The sequence below is a fragment of the Pygocentrus nattereri genome, chromosome 10 (genome assembly GCF_015220715.1).
Source record: "Pygocentrus nattereri isolate fPygNat1 chromosome 10, fPygNat1.pri, whole genome shotgun sequence".
NCBI classification, from domain to species: domain Eukaryota; kingdom Metazoa; phylum Chordata; class Actinopteri; order Characiformes; family Serrasalmidae; genus Pygocentrus; species Pygocentrus nattereri.
In genome coordinates, this window is record NC_051220.1 from 37,756,185 (window position 1) to 37,772,718 (window position 16,534).

The 16,534-nt window shown below is 39.9% G+C and overlaps 1 protein-coding gene across 3 annotated transcripts in view; it reads right to left on the reverse strand.

Annotated features, from left to right (window-relative positions):
* The window catches only part of adck1 (aarF domain containing kinase 1), a 232,113-nt gene that overhangs the window by 77,284 nt on the left and 138,295 nt on the right, over positions 1-16,534 (reverse strand). For all 3 annotated transcript variants that reach the window (XM_037542298.1, XM_037542299.1, XM_037542300.1), the window contains exon 7: positions 14,026-14,142. In XM_037542298.1, coding sequence (XP_037398195.1) covers positions 14,026-14,142 — 117 coding nt within the window. The remainder of the gene's footprint in view (positions 1-14,025; positions 14,143-16,534) is intronic.

The window sequence follows — 16,534 nt, forward strand, 5'->3', positions numbered from 1 at the left end:
AAGATCTACACTGCAGCAAAAACGGCTCACCTAGACCCGTAAAGAGCACCTGAGACACTGAGAGGGAGGCGTGAAAATTGAGTTATTTATTCTTCCCACTGCTGGATCCCTGAGGCGTGCTTTGAAAGGACAAACAGTGAAAGAGAAGGTGAAAAGGAGGAGAAGGATAAAGGAATGTGTGGAATGGTCATGCAGTCTGATGATGGTATACAGATAGTGGGATATCAATTTTGGTAGAACTGAAACAAAGCCTTACTTTCATGGACTTGTCCCCGCCTTATAAGTTCTATTGTTTAAGAACAATGCTTCATAACATTGTTATAAACAGAACAAATGTCTGTTATTAAGACATTAAGTTTAAAGGCCTTTATGTCAATACAGTGCAGTTTGCTTCATTACATCCTACCACCTTGCGAATACTGACGTAAGCTCCTCATAAGAACTCAAGCACTTCATTTTAAATATGTTATTCAATGCTTATGCATGTTATGAGAATAAAGAGCGCTACGTCAATACAATGTCATTTACTTCATAAAACATCATGTCAGGTTGTGAATACATATCACTGTGTGATTTTACTTCAACTAACAAACAAACTAATTTTTTTTTTTTTTTTATCTGGACAGGAGAAGAAAGAAAGCAAAAAACACCCACTCAAACATTCTGAGCACACTGCCAAAGCGAAGAGAGAAAAGTCTATTTTGGCCATCATCAATCTTTTGATTACTTACACGCCAGCTCCCACGCCGCAGCTCAGAGATGCCACAGCCAGTTAATAATTCTATCCATTTTCAGAGGAGGGCTCCATCATTTATTAGGTTCCATATCTATCTCATCAGCTGTCTAATAACTCTCCTGATCATTGGCTAATGCAAGGGCCTGTCTCCTGGCCTGATAATGCACAGGGGGTACAGTGTTTGCTTTATTTACTTTAGTGAATGAGCTGCATTGTAAGGCAGGGCAGTGCTAATGAAAATGCAGTGAGGCTAGTCGAGGTTACAAGGGCCTGGTTTGGCTCTGATGGCCAATATTGTTTTGACTTTAATCATCCTGACTTATTCTAGTCACATTTGCAGCCAACATTGTACATGCAGTTCACTAATATACTCTCTTGGAATGAGACAGAGAGGGGTGAGGGAGGGTGTTGGGGGTTGGTTAGATCCACCCTCTAGAAACAATAACCTTGAATATAAATAGAATGAAATATAGACATAGCTATAAAGAAATCTCTTACTCCGTTGTAAAAAAAAAAGAGTGTGATATACTGAAAGATGACAAAACAGTATAATAAGGCTAGTATGGGTCAGTAACCAAACTGTAATAACATTTATTCAACATATTAATCAAAATAATGTAGTTAAGTAGGCTTGACAAAGCCTACTTAATGTTCTTCATTTTACTGCTCTATGTTGGGTCGCATTTCATGGGCTGCAAGTTCTCAAGGTAGAACTTTGAAACTCTGCAGGAACATAGAGCCTGTACAGTAATAGTGTGCTTGTGTTTTTGGGACCGATCACATGCAGGATTTTCATACAGTGTTCAAATCAAATTTTTCTCTTATGATAAATGAACAGCAGCAATCTAACTGCAACAGGCTAGCAACACCTTAGTAATCACCCGTCATAGCATAACAAAGACCTAGTAACAGCTTAACAACCACAGAACTTTCATTGCCTAAATAAAAGCCAGGTGTAAATGATTGGTATTGTTTCAGATTTGTTTTCTTCATGTGCTGTTGTTTTTTGAGTTAGGGTAAAATTACACCCCTGTAGAATTTAGTTCAGTATGGCACTATACATGTTTTACAGTTGTATACAGTATCACGTGTTGAATTCTGGGAAAATATTTATAGTACAGGCAGATTATGCTGTTTGAAACACTTTATTGTATGGCTACAGTAATATTATTGTAGCAATATTGAAATAATAGATAATTTACTTAAAGGGTGTCTACATTACACATTCATAACACCTTACATAAACACTTCATAATATGTTCATGAATGTTTAAATCAATATTCATAAAGTATATATGTTTTACATGATGTTAATATGGATTGCTTCGTCATTTTACTGAGAGACTGAGAGTAAAAGGGAGAAAAAGTAACCAACTGCAAAATACAAATGTTTAAGAAAAAACAAATAATTAACATGCAGGAGTGTCAAAGCACTTAAGGGGTAAAGTGAGGTCATTTTAAATTAAAAAAAAAAGAAAGGCCTTATGGATGTTGATTTAAGCATGCTACAGTGTTTACGTGCAATGTTACGAATGTATTATGTAGCCAACCTTAAGGAAAAGTGTTGCCAAATGCATATAGCATCTTCATGTATACTGTATACATAATAATACAGCATCATCGGCTTTACAGAAAAGAAAAAGGCACCAAAAGTTTTTAGCTGAGTTGTTTTTATATATTATAGTAAATCAGGGTAAATGCAACAAATTTACACTTATGTAGTAGTAAAGTTCCCCGTGACCCAGGAGGATAAGCGGATTAAAAAATGTGTGTGCATGTGCGTAATAGTAGTAGTAAAGTTAGTTAACATTACCTTAGCCTAGCTAGGTATCTAACAGCATTCAATTATATCTAACCAAACCTGTACCAACATTAAATAAAGCATGATATGTTCAAATTAGTTCATCTTATTTTTGTCACATATGTAATGATACAGCAAACTTTAATGTAGGATCTTTTAGTTTGTAAGGTTTCCTTTTTCTCTGAAAGTATCTTATTACCATTGCTTATTGCCGATGCTAATATCAGACAGTTATAGGATTCAGTCTCCATGGGATTGGCAGTGGTGTGGTAGTGCCAAGCTAACTGTGGTGTATATTCACTTTCTCACAAAAGAACCTGTTGAGTCTTTTGCTAGTATTTTGGATTTTTAAAATTGTATTTAAGATGCAATTTAACTGCAATTTTAAAACTGTTTGAAGTTTAACTGCTTTCATTTCTTAGCATGTGTGCATATAGATAATGTTAAGAAAATAGGACACTGTAGATAGCTAATGTTCTGCTGTTAATATGCATTGTCTAGGTCTTGTAAAGACAACTACATTTATAAAATACAGTACAATATCTCATAACTGTTAACAAGCAGTGCAGAATGAGTGCAGTAAATACTAATTAGAGTAACTGCCTGCCAACTCTGCTGTAAATTAACAGTCATTTTTTACAACATGGAAAATACCTTATTACACTTAACACCTTTTTGCCACTTGCACTTTCCCTTTTGTCTTGAGCTTGTTGACAACTCCACTGTTTCACTGCTGCTTTTGTACCCTGTGATTCAATAGCATGCTGCAATCAGTAGACGGTGTGCAGACTGTGTGTTGGTCTTGGCAAATCGAACATCAGTTTGAGACGAATAGAGAGCACATATTGGCATAGAGTCATTTTTGGCATGGCACCTGCTGCTCACAAACACACATCTCAGCAGAGTAAAGTGGATAACTTTGGTCTCCATGCAACAGACCAGGGTTTGATTCCCTGCCCAGGCAAGCACTCATACCAATATCACATCATACCAATAAGAGTCCTTGGGCAATACTCCAAACAATACATTTGCCCACATCTGTAACATGGTTAAAAGCTGTGAGTTACTCTGGATAAGAGCTTCTGCCAAATGCCATAAATGTAAATGTTGCCCTCAACATCACTCAGCAGTTCTCCATCCTAGATCAATATGCATATATAACGTATTTTCATGCTTTTCCTGCTCTAACAGACCTGATTCAATGTATTGGGTAATTGTCATGCCCTTCTTTTACTGAAATGTCTCATAGCGCAGAATGGTGCACAGTATGGAGTCCATAAAAACAGCATTGGTATCCACTAGGCCTTTAATATGCCACCCAAACAGAGAAACCTGCTTGCTTTCCTCCACACACAGCATTCTGGTTGATATGATAACCTCTCGCTGTAATAAAATTTGTCTGAACACAGGCTTTGGGAGCCACGCAATGCAGTGCCAGTATGAAATTTAACATTGATTGAAATTTCACAGCACTAATTTCCCGCAGGGTCTTCTCCTATTTGCTAGGATTTCTTGGCCACTAACTGAAATTTAATTAAACTGAAAATCTACAATATATCAATTGCAAAAGTTGTTGAGGTTGGGTTTTTGTGTTTGGAGAACACACAAACAACTTGTACATCCACATAGGACACAAATTACAGAGCCATCTTTCTTCAAATCTATTCATATTTGCCAAAACACATTTATAAACTGCTTAGAGCCCTGTACAATAAAACGTCTAACTAAAATGCAAATTCCAAAATGTACAGTTTTCTAGTGAGCACAAAAGTAATCAATCTGACAAGACACAATCGTATGCTTTACTTTTGCACTGGATTTATGAGGCTGACGCAGCAGGCATCACATTTTGGGCTGGGCTATATGGCTATGGCCATATAGTTATGGCTATAAAGGTGCAGACTAGCGTTCAAAAGTGTTGAATCACTGTTTTGATCAATATAAAAACAATTTTGGTGAAGATCCATATCCGTATACAATGGCTGCATTATGATGCTACTACTCTACAACTTCCCCGATTTCAAATCATTTGTAGGAAGCTGTAAAAATGATGAAGTGTTATATGTGATTTAAAAAAGTGAACAGAGCTTTAGATGATTCCATAATATTTGAGAAAGCTGTAAAACGTAAAAGATGGAGAATGAAGATAAAAATTTATATCCAGAATTACTTGTATTTGAAATATGGCTGTCAAATCTCAAAGCAGATAGGTTATCAAGAATTTACTACAAAAACATAATTAGAGTATATAATTTATCATTTAATAGAGTCTTGGTTTTTCAAACACATATATTGAATAAAACATCTTTTAAGAGACCTCCTGATGCCTAACAACCACAGTCAGGAAAAACAGGAAAAAGCAAGCATGACTGGGGCAGTCGTGGGCTGGAGGTTAGGGAGCTGGCCCTGTGATCGGAAGGTTGCCGGTTCGATCCCCAGGGCCGACAGTCCATGACTGAGGTGTCCTTGAGCAAGACACCTAACCCCCAACTGCTCCCCGGGCGCCGTGGATAGGGCTGCCCACCGCTCCGGGCAAGTGTGCTCACTGCCCCCTAGTGTGTGTGTTCACTAGTGTGTATGTGGTGTTTCACTTCACGGATGGGTTAAATGTGGAGGTGGAATTTCCCCGGTTGTGGGATCAAAATAGTATCACTTACTTACTTACTACTTACTGATAGCAGCTCATCGATGGCACACACACACACACACACACATCACAGAAGACGTTTGAGCTCAGCTTTTACTCAAACACCTGTCACTCCACTTTGTGCTGTCAGATAATCTCTAATCAGGTGTCATTTTAGCTGGAACCAAGTGCTTGCAGTAATATACTGCAAGTGACCTGCTACCTAAGCCAACATCAGTTTAGCTGAAACGCTATGTCCCAAACAGATTTAGTTTCGGCTTTCAGTCAGTCCAACATCAGTCACGCAAACTTTTTCTCTCTCAGACATTAGGTTTTATCATCTATGCTTGTTTCAGCAGAGCAGCAGTCAGTCAGAATCAAGTCTGTACTGTGGTGAGCAGCGCTGTTCGGGTCTAAAGCCTCTGTGCTAAGCTAACGTTAAGTTAACTGGTCAAGCCAAAGTTCTAAACAGCATGGAACAGATTTATTTTTGCTTTCTGTCCCTTCAAAGCCCGTTGCTCGACTTCTATACCCCAGATTTATCATCTAAACTTGTGTCTGTATTTTAGATAGCCAGAACATTCTGTGGCGAGCAGAACTGTTATCACGCTAGCTAAGCTAACGCTAACCTGCTCCTCTCTCCTAGCTAGCAGCACTGGATAATAGACAAAATCACAATTTTTTTACAATTAGATGTTTTCTGCCTTTTCCATATCACTCTTTCAGATTTCTCAGGACTGTACATCAGCACATATGTCTGTAGTTTTATCTGAAGCTTGCTGTTGAATGACAAATGCTTCAAAATGTAACGTATGTGAATGTAAGTTTGGTTTCAAATAAAGTCTTCAGTTTGGCTCCTGCTTAAGCTGCAGCCATCAGTGGCATTTTTTATGTTCAGGAAAACCTGAAAGGTCTCGGCTTTGCCTGCGGGCCGGGGTGTTTAAACGCCCTTTGCGAGTGCAAAAAAATACCCCTGATCTGTTTTGCTCTGCTCACAGCCTCAGCTTTACCCCCCACGGCTCCACCTTTTCAAAACAAAGTGTCTCTTTAAACAGCCGCTCCGCTCCCCTTTTCAACCTGCTCCAGCGGAGAGCCCTTCTTAAAGCAAAAGCCCATTCAAACAGCACGTGTCTCATTTGCTAATACCATGCTCACTTCTGCTGAACTTCTAAAACCTTCTTTAAAAAGGCGATCACACTCACAGGCTTCCACACACACACACAATAAAATAAAGTGCTTCATGCAGCGACTATCAAATGAACTGAGATGGAGGAAGTACATTTTAAATAACCGTAAATGATACTGATGAGCAAAGGCCGTTGATTACACTTTAACTAAGGCTCTGGGTAAAAGCACTGCGCTGAGATTATCTTGGCTGTTCGAGAGCGCTCAGAGTGATCATCTTTCTGCTGTTTTATGGCAGGTTCTGCAACCAGACTGCATAATACAGTATTTGCAATTCTAAAGAATCTTGCATTTGCTATGTTGTAGCAGAGCACAGACTTCCAGATGGGTGTTCTGATGACTTGAGACAGTGGTGTAACTACTGGAGGGGGCAAGCAGGGACAACTGCACTGGAACCTATGGTGCATGGCGGGCCTGACTGCCCCCCTGAAATCTTTACTGGGCCCCTCATACAGATAATGATACAACTGTACAATCCATGACACAGAAAGAGCTACATACAGCATTTCTCACCAATTATCTTCCATCAGCATTATACAGAGAGCATTAATATCAGTTTATCTCCTTCAGCTCATCCATGGTAGTGGTTTTCAAACAGATCCTTCACAACCTGCAACATCATGTATTCATTATCACCTTCCGTAATAGCCTTTCCGGTAGGTAGGTGAGTAGGTAGGTGGGTGGGTAGGTAGGTAGGTCTGTCTGTCTGTCTATAATTCTAAAATCTTAAAAGATCAAAATGATTGCTTTCAAATGAACTCATCAAACTAAGCATGTTTTCCTTAGTTTGAACTTTTTTGGGTGGCAATCCAAATAATGCAGTCTAAAGTATGCATTAGTCAATATGAGATGCTAGTGGGTGGACGGCATGCCTTGAGAACGTGTTTGAGAATTAACAATAAACAGGTAAATTATACAGTAATCTTTTCATGAGCTGAGATTTTTGCTCCACTGGTGCCCATGAGATCCTAGCTACACCAATGAGTCAAGCAACAAACACCTATAATTTAATATAAATAATATAAGCCATGTCCACTAGGAGATTAAGGGTTCACAAATGTGTTCATAATGTACTGCAAGGTGTGTCACAATCACACTATGTGGCAATATAATAATACTAATATGGCATTTTGTCCTTATTGCGCAACAGAACTAAGGGTGGGCAATAAAGGAAGAACTGCATCAAGATACTTCAAGGCATATGCATACCACACAATAAATGTCCCTACCTTTCATTTTTCTGGGTTGGAATGAACAAAATGTTTGTAAAAACAACAACTCAAGAAATAAATAAAATAAGTGTGTAATGGGCTGACATGCAATCAGCTCCCTGTTACTATGCTGTTGATGCAGTTGCTATGCCCTATTGATGTTGTTTACAAGGTCTCGCTCGATACATTCCAACAAATTATTTTTTACCATTTTTACCACATTTACAATGGGAACTAACTGCTCACTGGGATCTGTGAACCAAAGAGGTTCTGGGTAGGTACATTTTTCACTCATCAAGGTACAAACAGTGTAAATGTTTCCCCCAAAGGTACAGCAGTGGTTTTAAGGTCAAATTGTGAACCTCAAATAAGTTTTCCCAGGGGAAAAGTATGTATTTGTATATTTTCATAACCTAATGTCTTACAACAGAACAATAAAATAAAAAGCCTGGAGACGAGACGGGGTGTGTGGAGTCAATACAACTTAATTTCAATGAGTTATGCTACAATTATGTTCCCTGACTAAAGGTACTGAGATGTAGCCTTGAGAATTCCACCCCAGTGACAGTTTATTACCTTTATTTCAGAGAGTGTGTGGCCATGAGGGACAGGGATGCTCTAAAATGAAGGGGTGTGGCTAAAATAAGGCTAAAACTGTATGCGTTTCGGTAGTGACATGAAAATGTGGGACTTATTATAAAATCTTTCAATCTCACCTTAAAAATATAAAATAAAATAGAAATATTTTTAAAGATATCTTTTGATGGTATTTGAAATTGAGTCAAATTTCCATGATGAAAAATCAGCTGAAATTATCTCTGCATTTGTTGCCATGATATATTCAGAAAAGAATATTGTGGCATAATTATCACAATAATGATAAACTATCATCATATTCATCACTTCTGCATTCATAAGCACTCAGAGAACTTCTACAACTATCTAGTCGCTGATGGGAAAAATGTATTCCGAGTGTGCGCGCGTGTGAAGAGACAGGGAGAAGAGTATGATAAATGTCTGATGTGCCCATCCACTCAGCTCCTCTCCCCAATCGTTCAAAGGTGTGCATTGCCCTTTTAACATGGCTCAGTGGCTTACGAGGCCAGTCTCTGTGCGTATTTACCTGTCTGTCAAGCGCACTGATGCCTGCACGTACAATGATAAGGAAAGGCTGCTGTTTAGAGTCTTTGCAAAACAAACCTGCACCAAATGTGCATATTAATTCAGAGAGACAAAACCGGCACCGATGAAATATAATGGCAGAGTGAGACGCAAACAAAGCAGGTGCTAAAACGATTCCATTTATTAATCTAACAAAAGCCAGTGCAAAAGCATTGGCTTTCAGAGGCCAGTCGAGCTCCTCGCTCAGTCTCTCTTGGCCTCTCCTTTCCCTCTTTTCTCTATTTATCTCTCGCTCACTCAGCACAGAGCAATGATATTAGATGCTCTAAAGAATACTGCCAAATTCTGCAGCTGAATTTCTGCACTGAAATACTGATTGATTCCTAATGCAAATAGAAAGGCGTCAGCAGAGCCTGTAATGACAGGTCATCTTAACCTAAACCTATATTTGTAAACTTAACAGCTTTGCGATATGGGTTGATTTTGTATCTGCAGGGATGTGATGCACAGTTCTGATATTAATGAAGTGAGGCACTCAAAACAGCAGGCCATGTATTTGTAATGCAGATTCCTGTGGATTAGATAAGTGGTTAATCTGAGCAATACTGATTTATTCCTTTATTTCTTAAAGGAATACAGCAGTATTTCTATCTTCTGAATCTGTAGCATACAGTCAATCACCGCAGACAATAATTTCAACACTTTTCCCGGTAAGAACAGGAAACTCTTCAACCATAACTGTAACTTTTTAACTATTCGCTCAGTAAATGTTTGCAGGTTTTTTTTTGAGAACAACTGTTTTATTGTATTTTGGCATATATGTTGCCATGTATGTTACAATTACAACAAATTCATCCCTGTCAAAGATGCCCTACTTGTGCTGCGCTCATAAGTATAGAAGCACAGGAGCCTAGAGCGAGGAGGTAACCACACTCATGAGCTGAGCTAAATACCCCCAGCACCACCTCACAAGGCTGCGATATGCCAGATGTCTACAAAAACTGTAAATAACTCAATTAATCTGAGCTAGGTTTGTGATAAAGATGCTGGACAGATTAAGTGAGGATGGTATTGCTGCTGGTATTGCATCCAATTCACGTTTCCTTTCACAACTCAGACTCGCAACTCACTGAACAGAAATCGACGGCAGGCAACACTGAACTATGGAGAGTGAAATGGTTAAGAATAGGTTACCATTAAATGGCCATCGTTACTGACTGTGTCAACCTTTCGTCCCTACAGCCTCTCTCAAAGTTTTCTGTAGTTCCAGTGTTGCTTGCCGTCGATTTCTGTTCAGTGAATGCGGTGCCCAATGGTTCGATTTATGAAGGGACAGGTGAATTTGAGTGGGAACTGAATCAGATATAACCCCAAGTAAGTGCTATGAATAGCTTGCAGAACATGAGGACGTTTAGGGCTGCTGCAGCAAACCCTGTATGACCGGTGATGCAGTCTGTGACCTTAATGTCACTAAATGTGCCTAAATGAAACTCAGATAGTGTTCAAAGAAATCAACTTTATTCATTCGGAATTCTGACACACTATCTGATCAGAAACACCTTCCTTCATCGAAGACGGGGATGACAGCAAAGAAAAATAGTCAACCTCGTAAGACCTCTCAGTTGAAAAAGCGGTGTTTGAGTGGTAGACAACGTACGCCAGCTCTAGAAGCACAGCAGCCCAGCCCACTTGGTTTCCCTTGCAGCCCCACCTCCAAACCCATAGATCACTGCTATCTCTGAGCATTTTTCAAAGTTGGGCCAGGGGTGAAGTCAGCTGAAAAGAGGGGTGAAGTTACTCTTTAAAGCCAGGTGTAAATGAGCTCAATTGTTTCGAAGGCGTGTTCCTGGGAGACTTCTTTCAACAATGGTGGAAGACACAGTGGCCAGACGGTGATGTGCTGAAAAAATACTTTACTGCAGGACAACATTATTTCAACTCTCAAGATCAGGGGTGCGAATATAGGTGCTGCAATATGCACGTGCAGTTCTTGTTGTTTCAGAAACTATTTTCTTAGCTGGAGTAACATAACACACTTGCAGAACATTTGGGTGGAAAATTAATTTATTAAGACCCCTATCTCCCCATCACTGAATTTTCATTTTCTGTCTCCCAGCTTTTTTGTGCATGCTAAGTAAATCGAATGTTAATTTCACAGCCCTTTTGGGTCCATATTGAAGTCGCATTGAGGCATATCTGGCAATGTGTCTGTCCTCATGCATACATCTGTCCCACAACACTCAAAACTGTACGTTTGTGAAGTGAATTATTTGGATGTGTCGGACGTGAGGACAGTTTCTGCAGCAGGGAAGTTTTGGAGATAAGGACGGAACATGAGCAGGACTGGAGCCGATTAGACTTTTCATCCCTTTGAAACAGGGAGAGTATTATACAAGTGTGAATAGAGGGTTTGGGGAGAAGTGTTTACTGTTTTTCTTTTTTTGTCTTCGCCCCAGCTATCTGACAGAGAGATAACTCTTGCTTACTCCCACCTTCATCAAATAACAAGAAAATGATAATGCACTGGCAATCTCCTCACAAAATACCCCTGTGTGAACAGACACCAGCCTATCGATCAATAATCCATTAGCATCTGTTCTCTGTTCTGCTCTGGGCCCCACATGAGCCTCGTCTCTGCCTCCCCAGTTTATTGTTCCTGTCCTCCCTACACCAGCCACACAGCAGCTCATCTGTTCTGGCCACTGCCGTCTCAATACTATGGATTGGCATTGGAGACAAAACTGTTATTTGAGTATTCAGGGCAGGGTACACTGTGCGTATGGTTTACAATAGGAAAGTAATAGCAATATAATTATAAACAGGGATGTCATAATTTAGTCTGAATCGGTATCAGATCTGATCAATGCATAGGTCATTATTGGCTATATTGCACTCAATCCAATTCCGATCCTATATGAAGGGGACCATAAACAAAATTTCACTTAGTCCAGATGTTGTTCATCTGCCAAGACATGCTCTGTGTCCAAATTTTGCTACTTTAGTTGGAGCTGTTCTGTAAATATATCATTTGTCAATGTGGTTTAGGACACATTATGACTCAATTATAAAAATTGGCTCAGGCTTCCTCTGAGACCTGTGAAACCAGCCACTGCCTCTTTTCAAACTGCTGCTCACATGACGTCACAGGACAGCTGAACGCGCTCAGAGGAAAGCGCCAACCGCCAGATCTGTTATGTCAGCTAACAGATGCCTGCGCTGACTAGTATCGCATTGAGTGATGGAGGGAGAAGGGGGGCCAGCCTAACCCCCCCAGAGAGAACGAGGCCAATTGTGCTTTCTTGGGACTCCTGGCTACGGACGACTGTAGCATCACTAGGGATCGAACTCTCCTGATGATAGGGCCAACGCTTAGACGGTTGCGCCACACGGAAGCCCCCGCATATATAATTTCTAATGTTTTTATTTAGAAATAACTGTTTATCTTGAACTACAAAATTGAAAATTACAAACAGAAGCTCTAAAAATTGTGAATGTATCTAGTGTCTACATGCGAGACATGCATGCATGTGATGTCAGGTTCTGAAAGGGTACCAGAATTTGGCACAGCACCTTTCGCTCAATGTCATAATTCATAGTAAATCATACTGTGTTGTAAACCTCATCAACAAGTCCGTGTGACCTTTAATGAAGACATGGAGGTTGTGGAGAAGTTTTGCAGATATATTGATGGAAACCATTTGGGTGACTACTGACTTCTAGTGTTGGTCAGCAACATAACCCTCATAATACTAGCGCTAAAGTAAAAAGGCATAATTTGGACACCAAATATGTCTGACTGACTACAGCTGGGGTAAGTTGAATGGCGCAAATTACATTTTTTTTTGTCTAATCAAGGCTATTTTACCTTCCAGTCTAAAAGGCGAAGGTTAGAAATTCAAAACTACAACATAAAAACAAACAAAAAAACTCTGTTCAGAGTGACTCTATACACATACTTATAATACGGTGATTTAACTGTAGCATTTTAAAGCAACTGCCAGGCTGGCACATCACGCCTAACTTGAATTGAATCGACTACCTTTAATGTGTGCAGTGTGCAGCTGTATTAACTGTGCATGTACAAATACTGGAATATTACAAAACCAAATATGCATTGTTTAAACCTTTAAAAGGAAGCAGCCTAGATGACTTGCAATGTTGAGCTCATTTAACTTCAAATAAGTTTAAAAGCTGCATTTTTAGTAACATTTTTGTGAAGCTAACTTCAGAATAAGCATTGCCTCTCAGTCTATGACTCTACATTTCCATTCAGAAAGGTTTAGAATGACACTGTGTTCTGGGTGCGGTTGAGAGTGAAGCTGGTTTATAGTCTTACTTACTGAAAAAACTGCATGAGGGGACAAAAGTACATTTTTCATTTTCATATTAATAACTAATAACATAATAAGGCGCTGATGTTACATACTCTGAATTAGACAACCAACGGTACTTTCAGATGTTGTATGAATTATTTTGTGTTTTGGCAACAACAACTAGTTTTTCATGGATCAATAATATACTGTAATTATACGTTTATAGGAAACGTTTGTCAAGTTACTGACCATTAGATGTGACTGTCACTTCTGAACTAATAAGTTATTAAGGATAATAATTTCATGATAGAAGCTTTGTCCATCTAATATTTATTTATTTATTTACATATTTACAGCTAGCTACTAATAACTGTATTCATTTAATGGAAAAATGTAATTTATGTAATCCTGAAAATGGTGAAAACTTGTATTAGATTTATTTTATACACTTATCTGCCCACAGAATGCTTTTAAGTAATTGAAAACAACTTTTGAAAGGTAGTTTAGCTGGTACCCATAATTTCCCCTTGTATAACACTATCACATCTATAGTTAGCAAGCAGCTTAGTTGATTATCAAAAAGCTCAGAGAGTAGGGCCACTGTGTAACCAGTGGAGTTCACCTTAGGCAATTAAACTGCACTCACTCTGGGGCAGAGCCCTGTGCTGAGAGAGGCGGCAGAGCGGAACAGACCATGGACGAAAAACATCCATCACTGGGGGAAAAAAAAATGTCCTGCAATATTAATACAAGAAGGAGACTCTTAATTCAGTGTTCATCTGAGAGCAAGAAGAAAAAACAGAATGGGATTAAGACTGGCGATACGTCAAGTGAATGTCTGTTTGGGCGGTCTGGGAGAGAGAACCTATCAATGCTCTGAAAATATATAAAAACACGACTGATTCATTAACATTCACTGGCACTTTTAAACGATTAGCGATAGAGAGAGATTGACTGGGCGACACAGAAAATAGATCAGCTCTGCAAGGCAGTTATAACTGCTTATAGAGACCCGAGACGTGCTCTCTCACCTCATTGACGTCTATGCTGTGCGTTCTCATGTACTCTCGATCGTTGACCTGCCCTCCCTCCACAAAGTCCATGGTCAGAACACGCTTGGTTGAAAGATCCCAGTGGATTTTCGGTACCTAAAACAGAGAGGACAAAAATCAGTTATGTAAAACACACGTCTGTGGCTCATACGACTCAGTGTGCAAAACAGTTTTTCCCTATTGATTTGACTTGTAACTGTGCCTCTGTAGAACTGAGCCCGCCATTGACAGTCCCCTCACTGCAGTGTACACAAACTCTCATTGATTCTACTAAAGGATGTCATCAAGTGCTATTTGAGACTGCAATTTCTGAAACCCATCTGCAGCCCATTCATTCCTGACCCGGGCCTGAAGTGTCATTACCACAGAGGACCGGCTCTTCTGTGCAGTGCACAACATCCACAGGACTCAAAAACGCACTGCTGATATCCTTCATAGTCTCCTGGCTCTGATCCCACTGATTTGACTGGCAGATTAATTAACTGATTGTGCTTGTAAATCAAAGAAGTTTGACTGCTGAGAGATTTTCTGTGGGTCTTTATTGTTTGTTTGTTTGTTCACTTTTGTAGTAAAGTCACAGCTTTGAATGCTAAAGCCTCAGTGGGTCTGAGCGCCGCTAAAGAACAGTGCTGAGGCAGTGATGAGAGCATTTAATACGTCAAGAGTGAGCATTCATCTCCTGGTGAGAGTCACTCTGCACCTCCTGATGAGCATGAGAAACAAAGGTAAGGCGACAAAATGGGAGAGAGACAGAGACAGACTGAAAGAATGGGAGAGACACAGTTGCATTGTCTGTTATTTCTTATTATTAGTAGTAGTATTAGTATTATTTTATTACCATATTAATTTTACACTTATATGTATAGCTTTGTTTTAGTCAGTTATGAACTTTTTAAATTCATGTATATCATATATATATATATATATATATATATATGGAGAGAGAGAGAGAGAGAGAGAGAGACAGAGAGAGAGAGAGAGACAGAGAGAATAATGGAAAAGATGGAGGAGAGAGCAAGAGGGAACGGAAGACAGGAAGGAGAGAAAGAGAGAAATGAAAAAGAGAAAAGAGAAAATGGGAGGGATTTTCAGGGTTAGAGACTGGGAGAGAGGGAGGAGAAAGGGAGAGAGAGGGAGTGAGATAGAGAGAAAGAGAATGGGAGAGGAAGAGAGAGAGAAAAAAGGGAAGGATAGAGAGTGAGAGAGAGAACGGGAAGGAGAATGGAAAGAAAAGAAGCAAGGAAGCAAAGCAAAACAGGAACATGGAGAGAGATAGAATGGGAGTGAGATAAAGAGAGAGAAGAAAGACAAGAGAGGAGAAGAAGAAGAAGAAGAGAATCAGCAATCAAGGAAAACTAGCAAGAGAGTGAGAGAGAGTGAGTGAGAGAGAGAGAGAGAGAGAGAGAGAGAGAGAGAGAGAGAGAGAGAGAGAGAGAGAGAGAACAAACAAGAAAGAGATAGTGAAAATGAGAACGTGAGAGAAAAACATTTATGAAATACAGAAATAAAGTCTATCAGTTGCTCCAAACAGATCCACTCACACCACGGCAGCAGCTGGACCTTCATCTCTTATTAGAGCTTCTCAAAATGCCTATAAACACTCTGACTAATCATCTCACTTCCCCAGTTCCTCATTGCTTCTGTCCCTGGAGTACGACCTCGACTTTGCCCCATTTGTATGAAGATCTTGGCCGCAGGCTCTGGCTGATAGTGTGGTCTGGCTGCGGCCGGTATCTGCAGCCGGCCCTCCGCATCAAACCCAGGACTACACTTTATCATGCAGACATTGGAGATAAACACACCTGAGCTACTGCAACAGAGACATTCCATCAGCAGTGGACCCCAAAAAAAAGGTGCCACGTGCTCCGAAAGGCAGTGATTGCGTCTGGCTGTATAATCATGCTTGTTAAAACGGCGCGAGAGTCAGTCACGCAGCAGTGGGAATTTGTTCCTGACATGAGGGCCGCTACTCTGCTGTCAGGAGTTTAGAGAAAGCTAATATTGCACAGCAAAGCTGCAGATCCGCAGCTGTAAGACCCTCGCACTTCTGATTAGCCCCCAGGGCCAGACGAGCCTCTTTGTTATTCATTAAAAATGAAACGGGGCTCTTTCCGAGAGCACTCGGCAATTGTTATGACAGATTATTTACCTAGCAAAGTCGTCTTACCGACGGGAAATATAGGGTCGCTCTAATGCAGGGTGTGTAGCTGAGAAAAATGACTGCATGCGCCCGGCGTGAGAAATGCTCGGCTTTATTCTTGATGAGAGAATGGAGGCTGGGGGAACATTGAGACATCACAAAAATACAGATTTACTGAAAGGAAGAAATTTTACATCTACTCACTAAACTGAAGTCACCTGAGGATGTCTTAAGTAAGAGATCAACACTGAAAACGAGAAGTCTGCTCAACTTAAAAGGATATAATAATTGAATATGTCTTTTCTTGAGTTGATTCAACTTGAGATCACCAAAGTTCACCCGACTCAA